This window comes from Pelodiscus sinensis, chromosome 19 (genome assembly GCF_049634645.1).
Source record: "Pelodiscus sinensis isolate JC-2024 chromosome 19, ASM4963464v1, whole genome shotgun sequence".
NCBI classification, from domain to species: Eukaryota; Metazoa; Chordata; order Testudines; family Trionychidae; genus Pelodiscus; species Pelodiscus sinensis.
This window is the reverse complement of record NC_134729.1, coordinates 16,740,760-16,761,366: the sequence shown is the minus strand read 5'-3', so window position 1 is coordinate 16,761,366 and position 20,607 is coordinate 16,740,760. Positions and strand designations below refer to the sequence as shown.

Below are 20,607 nucleotides of genomic sequence, written 5' to 3'. Positions count from 1 at the left end.
GATTGAACAGTAATTAAACCCTGAAAGCCAATCCTCCCCGGCATTAGCTTGGTAAAGGCAACAGTGCTGTTTATCAGGGGCTGTTTGAGAACAGAGAGGGGCCCCTCTCTCGCTGGGAAAGGGAACTTTCATCAACGTGGTGACATCTCCGACGGGGAGCCGGGTTAGTCTGTAGCTGCAAAAACAGCAAGGAGTCTGGCGGCACCTTAGAGGCTCACGTTTATTGGGCATCAGCTTCCGCGGGTAAAACCCCATGTGTCAATCTCGGAGCGGCCCCGACAAAGGGGCTCTTGCCCATGAAAGCTGATGCCCAAATAAATCTGTCGGTCTTTCAACAGGGAATCCCACGGCACCCGACTTGTCGTCACACTGGGATCTGGTCTAAAGGCGAGGCAACGTCTCCTCCAGCCTACTGGAGCCACTGTAGGGCTGCTTTACGTCAGCGAGTGCACCGTCCACCCACAATGGGCAGCACAAGCTACCCCCACAAGTTCTGCCTGCATCCAATCAGTGCTCAGGTCTTCGGGCCGACGCCCCTCCCCAGGGCGCGCCAGGGACGCTTAGCTTGCCAAGTGCACGGGTCCACGTTAGAAACAGGTTTGGGCCTCTAGCCCGGGACACATTTGAACTGGTCGCCAAGGGGCTGGAAGAGATCCAGAATGGGCTCTTGGGAAGGTAAACCAGCCTGTTGGGTTTTTTAAACCATCGCCCTCCTCCCCTGAAGTAACCCGGGACAGGTCTCCTCCACAACACAAATGCCATCATGGTCACGTTAGAGACTTGCGCTGCTGCCATGGTAAGGCTAAAACCGTGCCGGTTTAGTACGGCCGTCCAGTGAAAACATGCAGTTCATTACAGTGTCATTCACGTGTCTCCTCCTACTGCGATGGACCAATCCGTATTCAAAGGAAGAGTAAACCTTGTTCAGAACCCAGCTTTGTGAACACGGCTGAAAATAAAGTTTGGAAGCTGTGCGAAAAGGAAAGGGATTCAAGTTTTAACGTGATCGGTCTAGAAAGATTCCCCCCCCCATGAAAAAGGCGTTTGATCTTTTTGCACTTAAGAAAATGCCATTCATTTCAACTGAAAAGGTATGAAATTTAGTACGTATGAAGCCCCACTTCTTATCCAACGGCAGAATAATTTCCTAGTCTCCCTTTGTTGGAGGGGTAGGAGATGTAGAACGTGGACAAGCAGTTGGATCAGAGACCGTGGAATCGCCTCTTTGAAGTGTCTGGTGACACTTCAGCATTTTAAAGTGCTTCACACTGGCAGCTTTTCCTGCCAGGAGTTTGAAGCTGGTTCTCAGAGGAGCCATGGCAGATGCGGAGTTGCATGGATGGGCAAGGAAGCGAGTAGCCCCACACGGCAGGAGGTCCCAGCTCCACAGGCTCCTTCTGTGCAGGCTTCCCGCGGTTCTCACACCCCCACCTTGAGGGACCGGAGGCTAGCTCCGGCTGCTTGGGAGAGTTAAGAAGCAGTCCATTCTGGGAAGGAGAAGAGAGAAGTCCCAAGTCCCGCCAAAGAAGCGGAAGGAGAATTCTCGGTGATCATGGACGGGGAAAGCCCAGCAGTTGCCAATATGGCAGTTCAGATTCTGACTAAACCGGAGAGGAATGTGGGGATGTAAGAGGCTCCGAGATCTCAGAAGGGCCTGGGAAACCTACATATCTTGTGAAACTTCAGCGTTCTTGTGGGATAGGAAGTCTCTAGATCTCCAGCGTTGTAGGGGAAGCTGAAATGCAAACGCTCCTGCAACAGCTTGCCCATTATCTGCCCGGAGTGCTGAGGTTTCAGTTCAGCCTCTCACTTCCCTACAAAAGCATTTCATGGCCAATAAAAGGAGGCACTGACATGCACTGACTTTCCTTTCCCTGCCTAACGGGTCTCTGGCAGACTTCTTTTTGTTCATGGGGGCCTTGCTTGTGGCTACACAGAGAATAGGATTCTTGCTCTCCAAGCCTGGCTGGGGGGGCAGGGAGAAGAGACCATACAACAGACACAGCCTACCTGGCATGACAGGAAAGTCAGCACGTTCCTATTTGGTATTCAGGCAGGTCTACAGGCCTTTCAACCGTACGTGGAACGAGAGCGGCAGGGGGGATGTGAACGCTATGGTGGTTTGCCAGTTACAACCATGTGGTTCACCCCACAGGACATCCCTAAAACGAAAAGCCAGCAGGTCCGCACTGCAGTCGGTAGTTATGCCTACCTCTGGGTCTCTTCAAAAGAGCAGCCAGGCTGGGGCAGACCAAAGGCCCAGCCAGCCCAGTGTCCTGTCTGCTCACAGTGGCTAATGCCAGATGCCCCAAAGGGAGTGAACTGAACAGGGACTCACCAAGTGATCCCTCCCATCGCCCATTCCCCGCTTCTGGCAAACAGACGCTAGGGACACCTTCCCTGGCCACCAGCCACTGATGGACCCTCAACGTACAAGGCGTACCAAACCCTGCACTGACTTGGCTGGTGGATTTCCAGTCCTTGGGAGGCGGCTCTCAAAGAGGAGACTACAGAGAAAACTCCACTACCGGGTGATTTAGCACAGCTACTGCAGATCCACCAGTCACCACTGCAATTTTGTGGGGAGGCCACATCTGGAGTGTTGCATCCAGTTCTGGGCTCCCCATTACAGAAAGAACGTGGACACACTGGAGAGAGTTGAGCGGAGGGCAACAAAAACGATGAGGGGACTGGAGCACGTGTCTTATGAGGAGAGGCTGAGGGATTTGGGTTGTTTAGTCTGCAGAAGAGAAGAGCGAGGGGGGATTTGAGAGCAGCCTGCAACTCCCTGCAGGGGGGTTCCAGAGAGACTGGAGAGAGGCTGTTCTCAGTGCTGATGGATGGTAGAACGAGGAGCAATGATCTCTTGTCGCAGGGTGTGCATGTGTCTAGTTTGGATATTTCCCTAGCCGGTGGGGAGGGGGTGGAATCTCCATCCCTAGAGGTGTTTAAGTCCCGGCTTGGCAAAGCCCTGCCTGGGATGATTGAGTTGGGGCTGGTCCTGCTTTGGGCAGGGACTTGGACTCGATGACTCCGGAGGGCTCTTCCAAGCCCTGGATTCTAGGCGGGCTCTGGGCCTGCTGAGGCCCTTGGGAGAAGGAAGGGCAGGGGCAGGAGTGAGCAAGTGAGATGCTCAAGGAAGGCTGCCAGTCATGAAGGAAGGTCTGAAGGAAGGGCTAGAAATTTCTAGCAGCTAGTGCCTCCTCCTGTCCTACTTTCCAGGAGAGTAAAAATAGGATTCATTAACAAGTGAAACCTGAATCCCTGTATTGTAGTCATGCTGGATTCCATCCTCTGGGAGATGAAGCCAAACATTTACATATGTATATATGCTAATCAGCATGTAAAGCGAGAGAAAGTCAATGAAGTACAAAGGAAACCCAAGTCCTACTGGAAAGAGCCCCTCACAGAATGAAGCAGACGACGGGATTTCCTGCCGAGCCGTGTTTTCCGCGTTTCCCAGTAGGCTGGTTTGCTACTGCTGGCCAGGCTACTCCTCCACCCAGCGCAAGCCTAGGCCAAGGCGGCGTGGGCCACGGCTGCGTCAGGAGGCGAGCATGAGACGAAAACGCGCTTTAGTCCACTGCTTAATCCCAAATGTCATTGGGCTGCTTAGGGGCCCACCACTAGGACAGCCACCTGCCCCCTCCCGGAGGAGTTCTGGGTGGTTTAAGAGCCCGCTTCACAGACAGCATGGTCTCCAGGACAGGCAGATTCAGCTGGAGCTTCTCTTCCCCCAGCAACCTGACACCAGACCAGCGGCAGGAGAGGGAAGCTACGCTGGCCGCTCTGTGGGTTTGGGGGAGTCCCCATGAAGCAGACATGCTGGCCGAGGGGCACAGAAGCTGGACTGAAACCCAGCAGGATTGCTGCAGTCTACAGGGAGCAACAAGGGCAAGGCTGGGATGAACAATTAGACACCAGCCTGCCTTCAGAGCCTAACGAGCCCGCACGGCTTGCAAATCTCAGCTCCCAACCCCTAGCCTTCCTCGCAGCCAACATGGAGCCCCCGCTCCTTTCAAGTCACAGTCCATCTTCACTCACACCAGACTTCTCCGGCACAGCCGGCGCTTCGAGAGTGCCTCCTGGCTAATTCACCTCCCCTGGGTCACAACTTGCGTAGTCAGGACAGGAAGGCTCTGGCTAGGTCTCCGAAAGCAGATGCCTAGCTGCAGGCTACTCAGCCCTTACCAGGAGGGCAGCCGAGAAGCATTTCCCCACCCCAGTCATCTGGGCCATGGACAGAAACTGGACTGCCCGACGGTCCGAACCATCGCGCCGCGCTCGCAGCAGCCTGATTTCACCCCCGACATTACGTGGGAGGCGGCGCGAAGGCAGGCACACGCTAGCTCTCTGCCAGGCAGGGCAAGCTACATGGATGTGTATTTTGATGGGGGGCGGGAGGGCGCTAGCTGCTCCTGCTTTGCAGCCAGAAGGTGCAGGGCTCCAACATGGTTCCTCCAGCCTCCGCCTGGCGAGAGCTGGAAAGCAGCAGGGAAGATGCGGGTTCCAAAGGCGCATGTCAGTCTTCGCCCCAGAGAGGCGCAGGAGGAAGCATGGTGCGCCGAGCACAGGCGGGGGCGTTAACGCCTTCACACGCACATGCTGAGACTCATTTGCAGGGTGTGGGCAGACGAATTGAGAGCTCCTACCTGTGCGCTGCACAGAAGAGAGAGAGACCCGGAGGCAGAGCAGGAGAGGAGCTGGTGCTTTTCTCTTCAGTACCTTGCACGCTGGGGAGAATGTGGGGTTTGCATGCCCCCTCCCCACCCACCGGAAGGGGCTATTTGACCTCAAGCCAATGCCCCAGCGAGCGCTGGAGACAGCCCCTGGGAACAGAGGCACAGGCCCCACCAAGTATGCTCAGGGCATCACTGGCCACAGGAGAACAGATCCCTCAGGATTTCGAGGCCATGCACCTGAACAGCAAGGAAAACCGCTCCAGACACCCTTTGCATCTGCTGCCAAGGGCAGTAGCCTCCCGGGGGGGAGGGGGGCCATGAAGGGGGTGTCACCCGCTCTAGCCTACAGGCCAGCTTGCACTCCTGCCGATGAAGGGTCAAGCGCTCCCTCTCGCTGGCTACGGACCGTTGCAATCAGATCTCTGGCCGCACAAATCAAGCATGACGCTGCTGGGGAAGCAGGCCCGTTGGTTGCCTTGGAAACCAGAGGCAGAGGCAGGATTCTGCAGCCACTTCATCACTTTCGATTTTCTTTTCAAGTGCTGCTGCAGGGCCATTGAATTCAAGTTACCAAATGCCGTTCAGGAGCATTAAGCCCTTCAGTAGCAGCGCAGGGCACCGAGAAGAGGGTTAGCGATCCCTGGAGAGCCAAGAGCCCTGGGCAACGGGGCTGCACCAGCACTCGGCAGAGACGCTTACGCCCAAGCCTGCTGAAAGATGCGCTACCAGGCTGGTTTACCCCAGCTGGCCCTGCCCGGAAGGCAGCAGGTTCCAGGGCTCTGTCATTATTACTCGGGGGGCGGCTGTAGTCTGCTCAGATGGAATCATTTGCCATGGCTGGCGGGGTAGGAGAATTTTAATTTGTTCCAGTTCAGGAGACTGCAACTGGGAGCCGCCGGAGTGCGGAAAGGGCTGGGAAAGGTTAGCCTGTCCCTGCTGAACCAAAATCCAGCGCTGTGGAAACAAACGTAATGCAAGGGAATTAATTCAGTTTGGGGGAAATGAGGGGACGGGAGGCAGGCGTCTGGCTGACACCAGAGAGTCTGCACAGCAGACCCTGCTCCCAAGAGGGTGCAGTGGGAGGGGTCCCGAGAAGGGGAGCACAGCAGAGGCACTGAAGGCGTCCGTGCTGGAGAGGGAGAGGGCCTGGCGGCATCATCAGGGTGCAGCAGATCAGCCAGCCCGGGGCTTGCAGGAATTGCTGGGCCACAAAGCCAGGTGCCTCCTGCTCCTGCCGAGTTCAGAAGGTCACCCCTCAGAGGCGCCTCCACGGCGCAGGACTAAGCCGGGTCTTGGCCACTGCCAGGGCACACCCCCATCCCAGGCCCAGGCCGACGGCCAGCATGCAGGGGTCGCAGAAAGACGACAGCTGCCCTGCTACCGAGGGGCCAGCGTGCCTGTTACATGAGCAAGCAGCTGCTCTTCGGACCGTTGCTCATTCCAGGCCCTCGGCCGAGGCAGCGCTACAGAACCCCAGCCGTGTTCAAACCCCTCTCGGGCTTGGCCCCAGGTTTTCGCCCGTCTCCTGCCCCACCAGGGGACCACGGGATAGCACCCGAGCTACAGCCCTCGCTTTTCCATAGGAAAGACCAAGGCCCCGGGTGGTTCGGGCTGCAGCCGGAGCAGAGCAGGCCGAGCGCCGTGCAGGATGGGATCCTGGTGCTGACGTGGTTCCCAAAAGCGCTGAGGCAAGTCACCAGCAGGGGTCCTGCCCAGCGGCTGCGTTCCAGCGGGCAGCAAAGGCCCCCCAGCTTGTCTCTGCTCCGAGCAGGAAGAGCTTCTAGCGCTTTCGGTTTGTACTTCTACCCGCCCAGGGCAGCTCTGCGCCGAGGCAGCCTGGTCACACTGCCCCGTACGCTCAGGGACGCCGGGATTTTCCTTCTCTACAGCAAGGGCAGGGATGCGGGGTGGGGTAAAGAACAATGTTAGAAAGGAAACCTTCCTCGGCCGCTGGATTCCATACGGCGCAGCCACCGGCCGGGGCACCTCTGCCCCTAGACCAAAGATCCAGGGGACTGAACCACTGGATTTAAAGAGGCAGAAGACATTAATCCAAATCCCTACTTCCAGTCTCCCCCACCCCCCGCAACCTCCCCCTGCCTGCACTACTGCTACCTGGCTTGGGAGTGTCAGTATCGGTGCTAGAAACACATTTAAACATGTTCATTATTTACCGGTGAGCAATTCAAATGCTCCAGCTCCACGCTTAAACCAAGCAAGCCAACTAGATTTGCATGGAAGCTGCCAGAACTCCAGCAGAGCTGGGGGGAAGGATATCTACTGACTGCCACGTGTCTGCTGTCAAAAGAAAAAACAAGTTCACAGCGAGCACAGGCCCATTAGCATAAGCAGCAGAAAGAGAATGACTAAGAGGAGGAAGCAGAACACTCACTTGTGCTGCCTTATCTGTTGTATTGAAAATCTCTTGGCTGGGTCATATTCAAGCATCCCTGAAAAGGAGGAAAAAAAATCCAGGTGTGATTCTCAGCCACTTTAGAGAAAGGCAGCCCAAAGCCCCACTCCCACCCTGCTGCCCCATGACACCATCCACAGCTCCAAGAGCTCCAGGCCGGGTCAGCACCCCAACTGACTAGCTGTGCCCCACCTGCCGAGTGGGGATACGCCTCCCTCCCTCACACGGAGGTCAAGTGCTCTCCCTCCAGTCAGGGCTTCTCTCTGCACAGACCATCAGCCTAGCTCCAGCCTTGCCACTGCGGAGCGGTGTTTAACCACGGAGGCCCCGGGCCAGAAGCGGCATTCGAGAGCCCCTGTGAGGCAGAGCTAGAAATAACGAGCCACTCTCCAGCCAAACTCTTCCCTGCTTGCCAGTCCTCCTGGCGCTCGCTCTCAGTTACGCAGCTCGGGGCATGGGGAAAGGAGCTTGCCAACAGAATTCTTCTCCCTCAGCCCACCCAGCAGATTGCCCCTCTTCCCCAGAGACACACTGACTGCGACCCCTGCCCTTCAAACGTTGAGACTCGCATGCCAAGAGAAAGAGGAAAAAAGTTCCCACACCGCCCCCCGGAAACCGGCCAACAATGCATTAACCGGTCCAGTGCCCTGCTGCATGCAGGATGCAGGCATTCTCCATGGAAACCATCGCTAAGCGGCTAGCCTGCTGTACCAATAACATGCCTGGTGCTTTCCAGAGAAATGACAGACCCGATAGCCTAGGGACAGAAGCCCAGGGATTTAGAACCAGGGTTCCAGGCACCATTGGAAGGCGATGCAGCTGCTGCACTGGGCTTTTGGGGAGTGAGGCGCTCTGAGCAGGTTCGCTTTCAAACCAAGTGCAGCAGCAGAGAGTTAGCGTGGAGGAACCGTACAGCAGTAGCACAGGGAGGAGGGATTTCGAAAGGAGGGAAGCACTGGACAGGCACTGACCTCAAGCAGCCAGGGTGGGAAAGCTTTGAAGGAGAGTGGAAGTAGCGAGGGAATTAGACAAACAGTGTGAGGAGTAAGAGCAGACAAAGTTCTCTTGCCTGGTCTCCAAGGTCAGGCTGAGGGGTATAAACTTGCTGTGGAAGGCAAGGGAGAGCCAATGGAGGGACAGTGGCGAAGAATAGAAAGAGCCCTTTTGGCAGGAGACGGTGGAGTTGCCTGCAGGGAAGCTAGGCAGGCCAGAGAAGAGACTGCAGTAATCCAGATAAGAGCTTGCCAGGCCCCACATTAGCAAATGGCTTCGGCAGTCCTGTGGGCAAAGGGATGGATTTCTGTGACGAGAGAGAGGAAGAGAGGCCGGATCCACCCACAGAATGTACCTGTGGGAAGGTCCCTAGTGACAGATTGTACTGCCAAGTTGGAGAGCAAGCAGAACGGGGCAGTGGCTGGGAAGAGACGAGGGATGAGGTGTTGTCGAATGAGGGACAACTACCGACAGTTGTCACTTGCTTGTGAGAGCCAACCCTCCCTTCGCGCACCAAGTCCCCGTGGAGTTCACATGGGCAAGGAGCTGACCGCTGCGCCCTTGCGTTATGGAACAGATGATGCCGACAACGAGCGGGTATTTTCCACTCCCACCGCCAGGCCAAAGCCACTCCCATTCGAGCTGAACACCATCACCCCAGTGCCAAACGCACCGAGGAAAAGGGCTCACTCAGTTCAGGCTTGCGTTACCTTCCCGAGTGCTACTTTTGGCCCATCAGGAAGGGCTCCTGGAAATTTAACCAATTCCTTCTTTCCGTGGTACGTGCAAAGAACAACCAACCTTTTACTGGGAAAGAAGCAGCATCCACTCACATAGCACCAGCGAAGTGGGCTTTTAGCCTCGTTCCAGCACCTGGGACGCTAGGGTAGCAACCATCACCCAATTTCTCACCTCACCCCCCAGGCCTACAGAGGGGCTAGGATCAGACCCAATTAACATGGTTGTTAATGATGCCCACCCCACCTTCCACCAGAGGCACCAGCCATGTGTGGAGAGGCAATAGCTACTCGTGGACCCATTGCCGTTGGAAGACAAGCTTTTGAGCGCCAGAGGTGCTCTTCAAATCAGACTGAGGGCGTGTACACACTGGCGGTCACTTCAGCATCATTTAAGCGGCTCAGGGGTGTGAAAAAACCGCCCCCAAGAAATAGAAGTTACACTGGCCTAAGCGCTGGTGTGGACGGCGCTGTGCTGGCGGGAGAAGCCCTCCCTCCGACAGACGCCCCCTCCACAAGCAGCGGTATCTAGCTACACGGTGGGAAGAGCCGGGCAAATCCGCGCTAGCAGTAGTACAAGGGCACAGCTGAGCTGCCATCGCGATTCTAGTGCGGACGCGCTCGCGGTGCCTCCCAGCTCAGACCAGGGTGGAACAGACCTTTCGAGGTGAACTGGCCCATCAACCCCCTGCAGGCATCAGGGAGGGAGAAGAGGGGAAGCAGCCGGAGTGGGGTTGGTGGTTTGCAGACAGTTGCAATAAGCCACCAATCCATAAAGGAATGTCCCGGGACCGACATGCTCACGACCCTGCCTACACACTCCACTTGTGTCACTTCCATGAGCGTGTCCACGCTGTTGCAGGGGCAGTGCGAGAGTCACAGGCTTCCTGTGCCTGGAGGAGCCACTTCTCAGGCAGTCATCTGGGCAGTTGTTGCATCGTCGTCCCGGCTCTTCTCCAGAACCGCTCCCCCATGACGCGCAGACTGCGCCGACCCCCCAGCTACCGACAAACCTCTTATCCGCTCCCTACCGGAGGGGGCGTGATTAGGGGACTCCTGCCAACCTTGCACTTCTTCTGGCGGGTACTTTCCCTTTCTTCTGTAATCAGACACACGTGTCGTGGTCCAGCAGCTTTCTCCCTCTCTCCTCATCTTACATAAGTAGCAATTGGAAACGCGGTTCAAAAAAATCCCACACCTAATTAATGATCCTCTGCAGAGGATTATTAGAGGGACGCTTCACAGCTGAACTGCCCAAGTGGTTTTATTTAAAAAAAAAAAAAAGATGTGATGGGGCAGATCGCACATGAGGACTAGTCACTGAAATCGGATACTGGCGAGGCTCCTTTTTACTGCAGTCAGGTAGAACTCTCTATGGGGAGACTTTTTTTTTTAAATCAAGAAAATCATGTTTCAGGAGGGCCCCTTCTGCAGACATGCCAGGCCTGCGTTTCAGCAGCATTTTCTGCCAGGCAAAGCAGCCAAACTGGCACAGGACAGCACGAAGATCCCAGATGTAATGGGACGGTCTCAAAGCTGCTGTGCTTCCTCATGGCACCCAGGGGTTGAGACTGTTCTGCTGGGGGGTTTCAGGCATTAAGGGACCTTCCATCCCAGCCTGCTTAAACCATGAGAGTAACACACAAGCATCGACTGCAAGGCTTCGTGGCACACGCCAGCACAGGCAGACTTACAGTTTGCCAGATGGAAGAGGTGCAGGCAAGGGTGTGGGCAGGAGAGAGGAAGTATCTAAGGTAGGCTGTAAAAAGGGGAATTACAGCACCCATTACAAGCAGCCGTGCCACACCACATTGTTCTCAGAGAGGGCACAGCAATGAAGGGAAATGGAGCCAGAAAGCGTCTTTAAAGGGAAGAACTGTGCACTGGACGGTGCTGGGAGAGGAAAATCTCATCAGTGCAAACTCACTCCTGGATTCAGCTGTACTCACATCGCAGCTGTGGGGCTGAAGAGACTCCATAAAGGCAAGACATCCCGCGCGCTTCGCCAACCCAATCGCCCAGGAGCATCCGCCCACAATGACCACACCGACAGGCTCTGCCATTCGCGGGGAAGGGTTCCATGCCGTTTATTTGGGAGGAGAGAGATGAAACACACTGGAGCAAGGAGAGTCTTCCACTGGGTGCCCCGCTCAGACCTCTGCACCCACAGTGCGGCAGAGGGGTTCAGCGAGCCCTTGCTCGGGTCATCTTGGAGCCTGTGCCCAGCACAAAGTGCAGAACTCCAGGCAGCGTGAATCCCCTGGCCAGTTACACCGAGGACAGACACAGCATGTCCTGTCCCCTTGCCACTGCCAGCCACTACTGCCCCCTTACATGGTCCTGGGCAAGCACAGACACAGCAGGCTGTTGAGTGGCTTCTGGCAGCCAGAAGCCTCTTTGGGCGCATGTTAAGCGGGCAAAGGAAGCAACAGCTGTAGTGGGCAGAGCTCCTAGGTTCCAGCTGTGAGTGCCACAGACTCAATGCCACCCTCTGAACGAGTCATCTCCCTGCGCTGCAAACCTTCCTTCTGTAAAATGGGGAAATAGTACCCCAGAACACAAGAACTAGGGGTCACCCAATGAAATTAATAGGTAGCAGGTTTAATATAAACCAAAGGAAGTATTTCTTTGCATAGCGCAGTCAATCTGTGGAACTCCTTGCCCCAGGATGCTGTGAAGGCCAAGACTAGAACAGGGTTCAAAGAAGAGCTAGATCAGTCCATGGAGGACAGGTCCATCAGTGGTTATTAGCCAGGATGGACAGGGAGGGTGTGTCTAGCCTCTGTTTGTCAGGGCTCGAAACAAGCGACAGGGGAGGAATCGTGTGACGATTCCCTGTTCTGTTCACCCCCTCTGGGGCACCTGGCATTGGCCACTGTGGGCAGACAGGACACTGGGCTGGATGGACCTTTGGTCTGGCCATTCTTATGTACCTCAGATGCATTGCAAGGGTCAGTACATGCAACTCAGCATTCTGGTTGAAAGGGTGCCCTCTCCAGTGCATGCAAAACCACTAACCCGCTAATACTTGAGGGCCTTTTTGGGAAGACGCATGAAGAGAAGAAGAACTCTGCTCCCTCCCTCTACCTCCTGGGAAGACTTTTTAAGAATCACCTCTCTTAAATCATGGGCTCCCGTCCTGCACACTGGAAGGCCAGCAGTGTCTTTCAAGTGACAGGCATGGGGATCCAACACAAAGTGACCCTGGACTAGTGTGCAGATGCTAGTGTGTGGACAATGGATTCTGACTACTCCCATGTCTGCAGTATCCAACACATCCACCTCTCCGGCATTGACCTGGCCAAGGGTTTGGTGCACAGAAGGTTTAAAAAAACCCCAGTTTTCTTGCACAGAAATTCATCTCACCAGGGCAGATAAGTCACAGAAGTGACGTCCGAATCTTAAGGTCACCTGGACAGTCTTCCATTTTGGAGAACTTCTCCCACAGACAATGGGGGCCAACCCATGCTAGTCCTCATTTCCATCAGTGGAAGTATGGCAGAATCAGTCCTCTCTTGAGAAGGCAGAAACAGCAGCAGTCTCCCAATGAGCCTGTCCTGGAATACTCTGGTACCACTCTCGCTAGGAGCTTGAAATAGGCCAGTAATGGGGCTAGCCGCCCCACATTACTTGGCCTTCAGCAATCCTGCTTCCTCTCTAGCAAGATAAAAGCTGGTAAAGACGAAATCAAAGGGGGAGAGGGGAAACCACAGCAGCTTGAGTGGCTGCAAAGTAGTAGTCATCAGAAAACCGGAAAGCTTTAAAAAGCATCTTCTTGGACGTGTTTGGCAGCCCGCTCGATGCAGCGCTTCCAGCCAGCGAGGAAACACTTTGCACCGCGCTGCAGCCTTCTCTGATGAAAACGGGATGAGAGCTCATGGCTCGGCTACGTGCTAGCAGAGTCCTCCCGAGGCAATGAAGGGGGACGAGCCAAGCTCTGGGTATCTGTGCTGTTCATCCGCAAAGCTGGTAGACATGTCCTGGCAAGCCTGCCAAGAGTCCACTTGAGTTCAATGCCAGCAGCTGCAGAAGATGCCGGAGCGTAGCAGGGAACGTGGCTGTACAATGAGCGGCTGAATAGGGGCAGCAGGCAAAACCCGTGTCACCAGCACTGCCCACAAGGGTACGTGGCAACGTGGCACACGGGCTCGACTTTGGGCCTCTCTCTGCCGTCTGGGATGCCCAAGCTATCCCTGGAGCAAAAGGCCTTCCGCCGTGGGAAGGGGCCCCACAGAGTTAAGTCACCTCATGCCTATTTGGCACACGGGTGGCTACAGAAAGGGAGGGGGCCCAGTCTCACTCCAAAGCAATGCTGAGCGGTGCTAGCCAGCTCCCAAGTGTAACTGCGGAGAGTAGGCAAGTGGCTCCTCCAGGGGGCACAGGGAGGAATGCTTAGCACCTTTAGCAGTTGTATATTAAGTAGCGTGCAGCTGCCAGTCACGGAAACAGATGGCGGCTGGAAAACCATCATCTAGGACAAAGGGGGCAAAGAAAACAGACCGACAACCTAACATCTTTTGGTCAAGGGGCCTGAGGGATGAGGATGTCTTAGTTATTCAAGGGGAGCCTGAAGAAGAGGCAGGAGATCTCAGGGGCCAAGGGTTACCTCAGAACAGATCACCAAAAGGAAAAGGCAGGGAGGACGAAGGCTTTGCAGTTGCTCAAGCTGCACGTTTCTGAGCACAAGCGACTTGCACCTGGAGTCAGGAAGGAAGCGTCAGACCCATGCCAGAGTAGTTCAATACCAAGGGCCCTGGAGAGGCTCATCGCCTACCTCGGAAACATCGAGCCAGTATCTGAAATCTGGCTGGTACCAGACTGGACACCAGCCTCGCTGGGCCAGTGGAGTGTCCTAGGTGGGCAATTTCCAGACTCCTAGGAGAGAGGCTGCTTTCCTGAGTAAACATTTGCCAATCAGTGTCATGGGCCGATCTGGACAACACGCCCCAGCAGACGTGACCATGTCACAGGCTCCAAAAGCCTCAGACAGTCGGCCCCAGTAATCTCAGCCAGCTGTACTGAGAGCAATTTCTAGCTCTGCCTTACAGAACTAGTTCTGAGCTACTGCAGCTAATTAGTGCTTTGTAAGATACAAGGAAATAAAACTTATAATAATCAGAATGGAGCCAGGAAAGTTAAAATCATCTCCAGAGAATCTGGAAGGCTGGCAGGGGGTCAGCTGTGGCCTAGACAGGAAAATGAATAGAGGCTGCTGAAACCAAGGAGCAAAATCAACTCCTCAAAAGGTGTTTAAAAGCAACAACCTTTACAGCTAGCACCACCTGCTGCACGACTGTGGACATGCAGCTGAGCGAGAAAGGCTGCGTTGGTCGTTAACGCTTTGACAGGATCATTCAGGAGCCTGGAACGACAGCCCTCAGCCCCTGAGAATGGCAAAGAAGCGACTGCTCCCTCAAGGAAGAGATGCAGGTTGGCTTGTAGGTGTCTCTGGCAGCAGACGGCCTAGCCACGCTGCAGGCAAGTCTGGAACTCTGGTTACAATGCCATGGGGGCCATGACGTCGTTATGGTTCATAGCAGAGGTGGGTTCTGACTGGTAAAGAGTCCAGCCAAGTGCAAGCTGCAGCAGCACTGGAACTGGGAGAGGCGGGAGCAGTGTTGTGACCCTGTTCTCTGGCTCTCAGTGCTCAGCCACTAAGCCACCCATGCCTTCCTTCTAGGGCCAGAGGGGCACAGGTGTCCAAGCGTGCTCAGTCCTGTCAGGGGGCCGCTCATTGTTATGCTGCACCTTTCCCATCGCTGATGGCTGTAACTGGCTTCTGTATTGTACAACAGAAGAGAAAAACAGCCCATCCCCTGGAGAGGGTGGGCCCTGAGATAGGCCAGAGAGGGTGGTTCGCCCCGCACTATGAGCCAACCAAGAACAGCCCAAAGCAGAGGAGGAGGGTGGATGTGGGACGTCACAAAGAACCTCAGTTCCTGCACAAAGCAAATGACCTTGCTCCTCTTTAGTCCACTCCCAAACAGGTGACCATGGGGAGGCAGAAGCTTCAGAACTGAGTCCAAGCCAGTACGACAGCACCGTGTCTGCCGCCCATCTCCCAGCATGAGCCAAGGCAGAGCGGTGAGAAGCAGGACGCATTGAGACCCACGCAGGAGCTTCGCATCTCAGGCACGGGAATGGTCTTGACTACAGCTGCTTGCAATTATTCCTTTGGGGGGGAGCAGACCATGAGCTGCATCACAGCAAGCAACAACACCCCCAGAGCTCCAACTCTGAAGGCTCTGAGTAGAGACCCTGGGTCCCAGGATCTCTCTGACCTGGAGACGTAGTCTGGGTGATTTCCAGAACCGGTTGACCCTATCCACAGAAGAGGCCAATGACCACGCTTCAGCTAATGTCTGAAAGGAGGTCCCACTTGACTTGCGTGGGCTGGAGAAGAATATTGGTAGATGAGTGGCCTGGACAACATGAAAATCCAACAGCACTTTAAGCATTTTGACCCTGAACACACTATTTGGGGTGCCACCCAGGCGCTGAGCTCCCCAGCCGTGCAAGCCGACGGGACTGCCTTCACACATAAAACGAGCAAGGAGCAAGCTGCTATTGGTTCAAATGGAGGCCCCCACAAGGTATTCAAGTACCACACTGTGGCTACGGCTACACCGCCACTTTTTTGTGGAAGAGGATATGCAAATCGTGCTCACATCCACATTTCTTATTCTGATCTTTTTGCGGAAGAGGTTTTGCCAATAAAAAGCCCCGTGTAGACAGGGCCATTTGTTGGGGAAAAAACCCCTCTTTTGCAAGATCCTGTAAACCTTGATTTTTTGAGGAATAAGGGACCTTGCGAAAGAGGGTTTTTTCTGACAAACGGCTCTGTCTACATGGGGCTTTTTAATCGGCAAAACCTCTTGCGATTCTTTAAAAAAAAAAAAAAAAAAAAAAAAACACACAGCAGTGTAGCCGTAGCCTGAGATCCTGAGTAGGAGGGGGAGGTTCCCCAAACCCTTCAGCCTAGAGGACACAGGATGAGCAAATACTGAAAACCCTTCTGGGGGGAGATGCAATGCTGCTATCATAGCCGGATGACCAAGCTAACCAGTCCCTGCTGGATCTGAAGAACACGGGGCAATTCAAGATGCCTGAGAGTGAAAAGCTCTCTGAGCCTTGGGGTGTGGTGCTAGTTAGTGTAACAGTGCACACAGACATTCCTAACAGAAAATCTCCAATCAAGAGGCACACCCGTAGGGGCACTAAACGTTGTAGCAAATGGCTGAAGCAGGGGGACTAGGACTCCCAAGTTGACTTGTGGGGATAGGGTGGGAGCGTCCCGCCATCACTCCTGGTGTCTGAAGGGCAAGCAGGCACAGAGAGGAAAAGGGATTGCTCACAGTCACGCAGCTCATCCGTGGCAGAACTGGGAGGCTGACGAAGCTCTGCAGGAGCAGAGAGGCTCAGCCCAGAGGAAGGACGAGGAGTTAATCGCGGAGTTTTACCCGGAAGAGATGCTTCAGGAGCAGGAATACCCACAAGCCAGTAGAGTTGGCCGAGCGTGACTCCCGCAGTTACTTTATTTGTTGTGCAGTCGCACCACGCAGCCCTGCACGAGACCAGACCCCATCGCGTGAGGTGCTGGACACACAGTAAGAGATCATCTGTGCCCCACAAAGCTCAGTCTAGACAGATGACAAAGGGTGGGAGGGGAAACATGCTCACAAAAGGCAAAGGACTTGCTCAAGGCCAACCAGCAGGTCAGTGTCAGAGCTAGGAATGGCACCCTGGTCTCCTACAGGCCCACCCTGAGCAGTGCTACCTCTCCCAGGTCTCGACCACAGGAAGCTCCGCCGATGACTGTACTGCCCACAAAGTTCCTCCTGAAAGCTGAGCTGCAGGGGAACAGGGCAGACTCACACTTCAGGACTGGATGCTGAGCTCTCTCTCTGTGCACCAAGCAGACCCTTGAGGAGTCTGTCAGGGGCACAGCAGGAGGCAGCTCCTGGAACCATGCACTTAATACCAACTGAAGCATTTCACACAGCAAGCCACAAGAGATGGCATTAGCATGGTCTCAGGTCCACGGGAGGAGGTTCAGAGTCGACGCTGAAAAGAAAGCGAGAGCAGAAGCCATCTCCTCCATGGGCACCATTATACTTATATCTTGCTGTATAAGGCTGGGCAAGGATCTTAGCCAGATGCTCTTGCTTCAGAGAGACTAGCATTAAAGTGCTGATGTGGCTCGAAAAATCTGCCCTTTGGTGGGTTTGCCCTCAAGGTTTTAAAGTCTCGAATGCATATGAAATTGGAGTTCTAGTATACGGCTTGATTCTCTAGAGAAGATGCATGCAGCCCATTTCAGGGGCCTAGTCCACAGCACCCCCGAATATTCCAAACCTTCGCAAGCTCTGAAAGGAGGAAGGCTCGGACAGACTTCTCTACGTTCAGAGGGGTGCCTCTCCATCTGCAGCCCGACTGCTGGGCATGTGTTGCATCCACAGTTTTACCCATTTTCATTCCGGTCATTTGAAAGAGACGCTCACCTCTAAGCAGGTCGGAGAGCGGAGGACCACAATCCTCAGGAATTGTGTAGTCCCCTTTCCCGATGTTTTCAAATAGCTTATAGATATTATCCCCCTCAAAGGGATAAAGACCCGTTGTAATGTTGTATCTGTAAATGCAGAAAGATCAGTGAGAGGATGAACACAGGCAACACCAGTTCTAGTTCAGCAAACAGGTAAGTCAGGAAAACAAGAGAAGCTGAACAATGTTCCCTCTAACTTTTTCCATCCATGTGTGGAATACAATTTGTTCTGTGCACCACCAATAGAAACACATGCTACAGGCTGTGGGCAGCCGGGGTGCTCTGCCAATCAGCTGGATGGCACCTGAATCTCTCCTGGGCAGCTGCCCTAGCACTCAGCTTACAGGGAACACTGCATGACAGATGCAGACCCGGATGCATTCCCAACTCCTGACACAGCATTCTCTCAACTTCACACATCCACAAGAACCAGAAACTTATCAAGCTCTCTCTCCGACAAGCTGAGAAGGAAGACTTTAAAATAAATGCTTGTGGGGTGCTCAGATACTGCCCCCATAGGAGCCTCAAACACACCTGGCCAGATAAGGATTGAGAAATGGCTGGTATGGAGTTACCATAGTCAGAGAGACTGGTTCCAATTGCTCTGGCCCTCTGGGCATTTGCTCCTGGATGTACCCACCATTCAATGGGGAGGGCTAGGCTCACAGGGCATCCCCAGCTGCAAGTCCCAGAACAAGCCTGTGGCCGAAGCAAGTAACCCATGGGAGCAGAACAGAGTCACTCAGCAGCTGCTGAAAAATCGCACAGGTAGCAGAAGGGGGTGTAGCCCCCCCCCCCCGAAAAAAATCGAACAGGCAGCAGAAGGGGGTGTGGCCCCCCCCTTAACGCACGTTCATTGTCAGGGCTCCTAGCAGCCAGACCAAATCTGACCTAGGATTTGTTGGGAGGGTTACAGATCCCCGAGGGTTCCCGGGCAGGCACTTACAGCGTGACCCCTGCTGACCAGATGTCCACTTTGAAGCCTGAAAAGGTATCCAGGCCATTGGCAATTTCTGGCGGCTGGAATGCTGGCGACCCTTGGCTCGTTCTGCATGTATCGTCCTCTGCAAACGGATGCAATGCCTGCAGCAAGAGACGGGCAGGTCAGTGTGCCAAACTTGGCAGACGTCATCGAGGATCATACCCAGGATAAAAGCTTCACCCTCGTGAGCACCCCAAGTGTGCCTCGGCCCAGTTCGGGGGGTAACTACAATACACCACCTGTAGTCTCAAAGAACAAGCGGAGCTGGCAGGGTCACATGTAGCTGAGGTAGGATAACTCGCCCTAGCATAAAGTTCCCATTTTCAATTACTTATAACCAGGGCACGCTGAACCGTGGTGAGCCCCGCTCACCAGCCACGCTGTCCAGCAATCTGCGCATGCGCAGATCACCCGAACCCAGCTCTTCTGGGTTACAATCTACTTGCCACGGGCGAGTAGGTTGTATTATTTGTCGAGCCCTGCTTATAACCTTGCCCAACTAAACATTTAGACTGAGGCTTTCTATGCTGTATGTTTTTCCTAGTCCACTTTTTAAAGTTTCAGGTAAAACAGTTCAAACATTTCGCATAATGAGATTAGGGGAACATGTATTGATCTGTCCATAAGAAAAGCCATACCGAGCCAGATCAATGGTCAATCTAGCCCAGGGTCCTGTCTGCTGACTGTGGCCAACGCCAGATGCCCCAGAGGGAGCGAACAGACCAGGGAATCATCAAGTGATCCCTCCCCTGTTGCCCATTCCCAGGTTCTGACAGACGCTGGGGACACCCTCCCTGCCCATCCTGACTAACAGCCATTGATGGACCAAACCTCCATGAACTTCTCTAGCTCTTTGTTGAACCCTGTTATAAGCTTGACCTTCACATCCTCTGGCAAGGAGTTCCACAGGTTGACTGTATGTTTGTTTTAAACCTGGTGCCTTTAAATTTCACTTGGTAACCCCTACTTCTTGTGTTATAGAAGCATTATTTACTCCTTTTCACTTTCTCCACACCACTTGTGATTTTATAGACTTTGGTCATGTCCCCTCTAAAGAGTCTCTTTTCCATGTCAAAACGTCCTCACAATTCTTTTGTTGAGAAACTCTAAGACACTCTTAAGAGTTTGTGTCAAGGAGTGCCTTTTGCTGTCCCTATGGAAAATCATCTACACTCAGCCCAATTATCAGACTCTGAAAATCTCAGTTTTGACCTGATTTAGCATAACAACAACAAAAAACCCGATTGTAACGATGGGTGAACCAATAACGCATAGCAGAGGGGGCTGAATAGAAGCTGCCTATTCGACTTCAATTCATGAATTTCCTGACTATTGAGCACTTGACTTTTGTAACCTTACAGTTCTTTTGATGACTTCTTTTGGAGACACACATGCTCGTGTCCCTCCAAGTCTCCAGTGTGTAGGTCTCTAGCTGGTGCAGGGAATGAGGTTCACAAGCCATCCTCACGTACCTCTGCGACTCCTAAATCGGATATTTTTAGTGTCCCATTGGTTGTTAGCAGGAGGTTCCCCGGCTTTATATCCTTGTGGACAATCCCTTGGCTATGCAAGTATTCCAAGCCATCTATGAGCTGGCAAAAGTACCTAGGGGGAAAAAGAGGGGGGGAAGGGGGGAGAAGTGAGTCAAGTGACTGAAGCTCCATCTGAGCTATTGCCAACATGCAGAGGAAGAAGGGCAATGCTCCAGGATGACACAGGCTGGGCCTACATTCCCTTTGCTACAGGGAAACTGGAGCAGGTTAGGTCTATTGCATGTTTAGAACAGAAGTGTCCACCTGCTGCAGCTAGGCCTAACCTTCCCTTTCTCCGAGACACTTGACTGTCCTAGATCACAGCTCTCCCACTCTGTATCTGGCTGTAAGTTCCGCTAGCTGGCAGAGACGGGGAGCCAGGTACAGGCCCCAAGAGGGTTTCTGGCTCGGAAGCAGCTCAGCAGACATTTATCTCAGTTCCACGCATGACTCCTCCCTTCCTCACGCTCACTCTTAGCAAGATGTGACCAACTGCGCCGTGGGGTCTCCAAGGGAGCCACAGAACAGCAGGCCTGGCCCTTGCACGCAGCGGGCTAGGCAAAGCAGGGCACGCAAGCAGCTGTCCTCCGAGCTGACATCTACCGATGTCAAGTTGACATCTCGGAAAGACGCAACAGAGCCTATTAACCATCGCAGCTGGGTGCACCGGAGAAAAGGCACAGCCAACCTCCGCAGGCACACTGACTGGCAAGTGCTGCACAGGGG

General features: G+C 54.1%; 1 protein-coding gene across 1 annotated transcript in view; it reads right to left on the bottom strand.

Moving 5' to 3' along the window:
• Positions 1 to 20,607, bottom strand: part of STK11 (serine/threonine kinase 11) — a 63,175-nt gene that overhangs the window by 11,383 nt on the left and 31,185 nt on the right. The window contains 4 exon segments of the mRNA XM_075902665.1: positions 7,075 to 7,132; positions 17,327 to 17,454; positions 18,314 to 18,450; positions 19,822 to 19,954. Coding sequence (XP_075758780.1) covers positions 7,075 to 7,132; positions 17,327 to 17,454; positions 18,314 to 18,450; positions 19,822 to 19,954 — 456 coding nt within the window.